We start from the raw sequence: 2,890 nt of genomic DNA on the forward strand, positions 1-2,890 counted from the left end.
TTGCTTTAAATTTCAAAACACAAAATTCTATACAATAAAGCAAAACCTAAATACATGAGAAAGAAATGCTGATCTAATGCAATTTCATATAATCTAGATACTTAAAATGGTTGAAAAGCTCAATTTTGTTTGGAATTGCTTTTCTTTTAGATCACAGTACATACTGAAAATATTAAGCTGAAGATATTAAGCTGAAAATATCAAGCTTTGAACTACTGTATTTGAAACACTCAGTTAAAACTTTCCAGTACCAATAAACTGGCTGGTGTTCAATTTCAGCAACATAAAGAAAAAGCCTCTGCCTTAATACTAGATGACCTTCCTTGAATCAATGTGAAGTATTCAAGTGTTATCCAATTCAGGAAGATCTTGTACTTTATAATGGCTCTCACTGATGCAAGGATGGAAAATCTGCAGTCTTTTAAAGAAACTGTAAGTTAACTAAATTTGACAATAGCAATCCATCAAAATTTAAAAAAAACAACAAAACAAAAACCCAAATTTAGTTCCATACCACTTGGCATTTGACTTGCATTTGGAGAGTTAATGCGTGAATCATGTTTTTAATCAATTTTCAATTATAATCTCTCTACTTCCCTTTTGATGGAAAAAAACTGTTTCTAGAAGAAACAATAAACCCTTACCTATTCTGAGGGAACAGTACTTGTACCACAATAAAAAACAAGACCAACATAGGAGCAAGGGGCCACAGACAACTGAAAAAAGGAGCCACTCAGAGGCTGGTAAGTCACTGAAGTATTTGGATTGCAGGAGTTGGGGGAGACTGGCCCAGCAGGGGAACACTGGGGCGCAGCATGGACAGCTGATCTGCCCCACAATCAGCACAGGCCCATTCAGTGGAGACTGGTCACGAATACAGAACTGCAGTGGGTGCAGTTTACTGAAAAGACTCAGGTCCAGACCAGAGTTTCCACACAACCCAGGTTTATTGACCCTCACAAGACCCAGAAGTGCTTAAAAGGTCAACAATTAAAACCTGAGATGCATAAAAAGCCTTCCCCAGGGAATCAGCAGCAAAGCAGCAATTTAGGTCAACCACAGGACTCAAGTGCTGGTTTCCACAGGAAGTTCCCCCATTTTAGAAGTAAGCAAAGGACAATAAATTAGTTCCAAAGCAGAGTTTAAGTGGTATGATTAGCGAATAATCCAACGCAGAACTGAAAGAAAAAACCTTACAGATCAGAGACAAAGTTCTGATACTAACCAGTAAAGATCGTAAAGGTCTAACACCACCAAAGAACACCTATAAAACCTAGAAGAACAAGAAGCCCCCTAGCCTCCCAAGCCAGGGTGTTGGGGGCCAAGGGCCTCAGCCACATCCCCGCAAAGTCTGCATCCAGCCCAGCCATAACCAAGCTGCCACCAGAAGTCCCCTGGGCTACCCTGCTGGAATGAAGGGGGTGCCATGGGCCTCGACCACAACCCCCTCCTTCCTTCCTCATCCTTCCACCCTATACCCCTCCCCTTTCACCTCTTCCCCTCACCGCCAAATGCTCCACAACATCTTAGAATGTAAAAATATATATATAATTAATAAATTTTAAAAATAAATAAATTTTTAAAAATTACCATTTAGGGGAAATAAAAAAACAAAACAAAAACAAACAATACTTACCAATACATACATCGATTTTCCCTTTAATGGCAGCTTCATGCAGAGGAGTATAGTTCCAGTTATCCCTGGCATTTGGATCGGCTCCTTGGCATAGTAACAGACTCACAACCTCAGCATGGCCAAAAGAACAGGCATTATGAAGTGGGATGAGACCACCATCATCACGAGCATGGACATTAGCACCCATCTGTAGTAAGTGTTCTACAACATCCTTCCTTCCAAAACCTGAAAAGAAAGGAAAAAAATGTCTTATACATTAAATCTGTTTTGTAAAGAGAACCATTAGAATACCTCTAACAATATCAAGAAATATGAACAANATGTCTTATACATTAAATCTGTTTTGTAAAGAGAACCATTAGAATACCTCTAACAATATCAAGAAATATGAACAACTGAAGTATTGTACTCTTATAATAAAAAGGGTAAAATAAAAAATAGACAAATAATAATATTAGCTCCATTCAAACTGACTGTCATTTCACAAAACTAAGAACACTTCCTTTATTCTTTGGGCAACTCATTCAAAAAACCTTTCTTATAAAGAAACAGCAGTCACAATTAATATGTTGATCCTTTAGAAGGAGATAACAGAACTGTGGTTACTAGAGGTGGAAAGGGGGAAGACAGTGGGAGAGGAAGGGAGGTTAATGAGAAATTGGTTAACAGACACAAAGAATGATTACATACTGTAATGATGAATAAGCTAACTATCCTGACTTGACCATCATACATTGTACATAACTACTGATAGTCAACTTTGTACCCCACAAATATGTATAATAAATTACCTTTCAATTAAAAAATAATAATTAAAATTTTTTAAAAAACTCTTTTCTTAAACACTTATTATATGCTAGGCAACTGTGCTAGAAATACAAAATGAATGAGACAAGACTCCTGTCCAAGGCACTCACTTTCCACTCATGCTTCACAAGACAAAATTATATGCACAAAACTCATTTTTATGTTTGAAGATAAGAAAGGTTATTTAATATTGCTGACAACTGAATCTAAGACAAATCACAACACTCAACATTATATTAGGATAATTGAAGAGGAATGTATGCATACCAGAAATAAGTGGTGACAGTCTGGTTACAAGAATAAAGATGATGCCAAAATATCTATTCTAGGGACTGGTGGCCAAACTATATAAAATGGGTGGTTAAGTGAAACAATTCAAGCTTGGATTTACTAAGTTTGAGGAAACAAAATGGCAAACAAGTGGGAATACAGGCATTTGGGAATACA

The 2,890-nt window shown here is 36.9% G+C and overlaps 1 protein-coding gene across 1 annotated transcript in view; it reads right to left on the bottom strand.

The window, feature by feature from the left end:
* TNKS (tankyrase, TRF1-interacting ankyrin-related ADP-ribose polymerase) overlaps positions 1 to 2,890 on the bottom strand; it is a 246,637-nt gene that overhangs the window by 216,668 nt on the left and 27,079 nt on the right. Inside the window, exon 2 of the mRNA XM_008574165.1 lies at positions 1,637 to 1,861. Coding sequence (XP_008572387.1) covers positions 1,637 to 1,861 — 225 coding nt within the window. The remainder of the gene's footprint in view (positions 1 to 1,636; positions 1,862 to 2,890) is intronic.

The sequence above is a fragment of the Galeopterus variegatus genome, unplaced genomic scaffold (assembly GCF_000696425.1).
Source record: "Galeopterus variegatus unplaced genomic scaffold, G_variegatus-3.0.2 Scaffold1005, whole genome shotgun sequence".
NCBI lineage: Eukaryota > Metazoa > Chordata > Mammalia > Dermoptera > Cynocephalidae > Galeopterus > Galeopterus variegatus.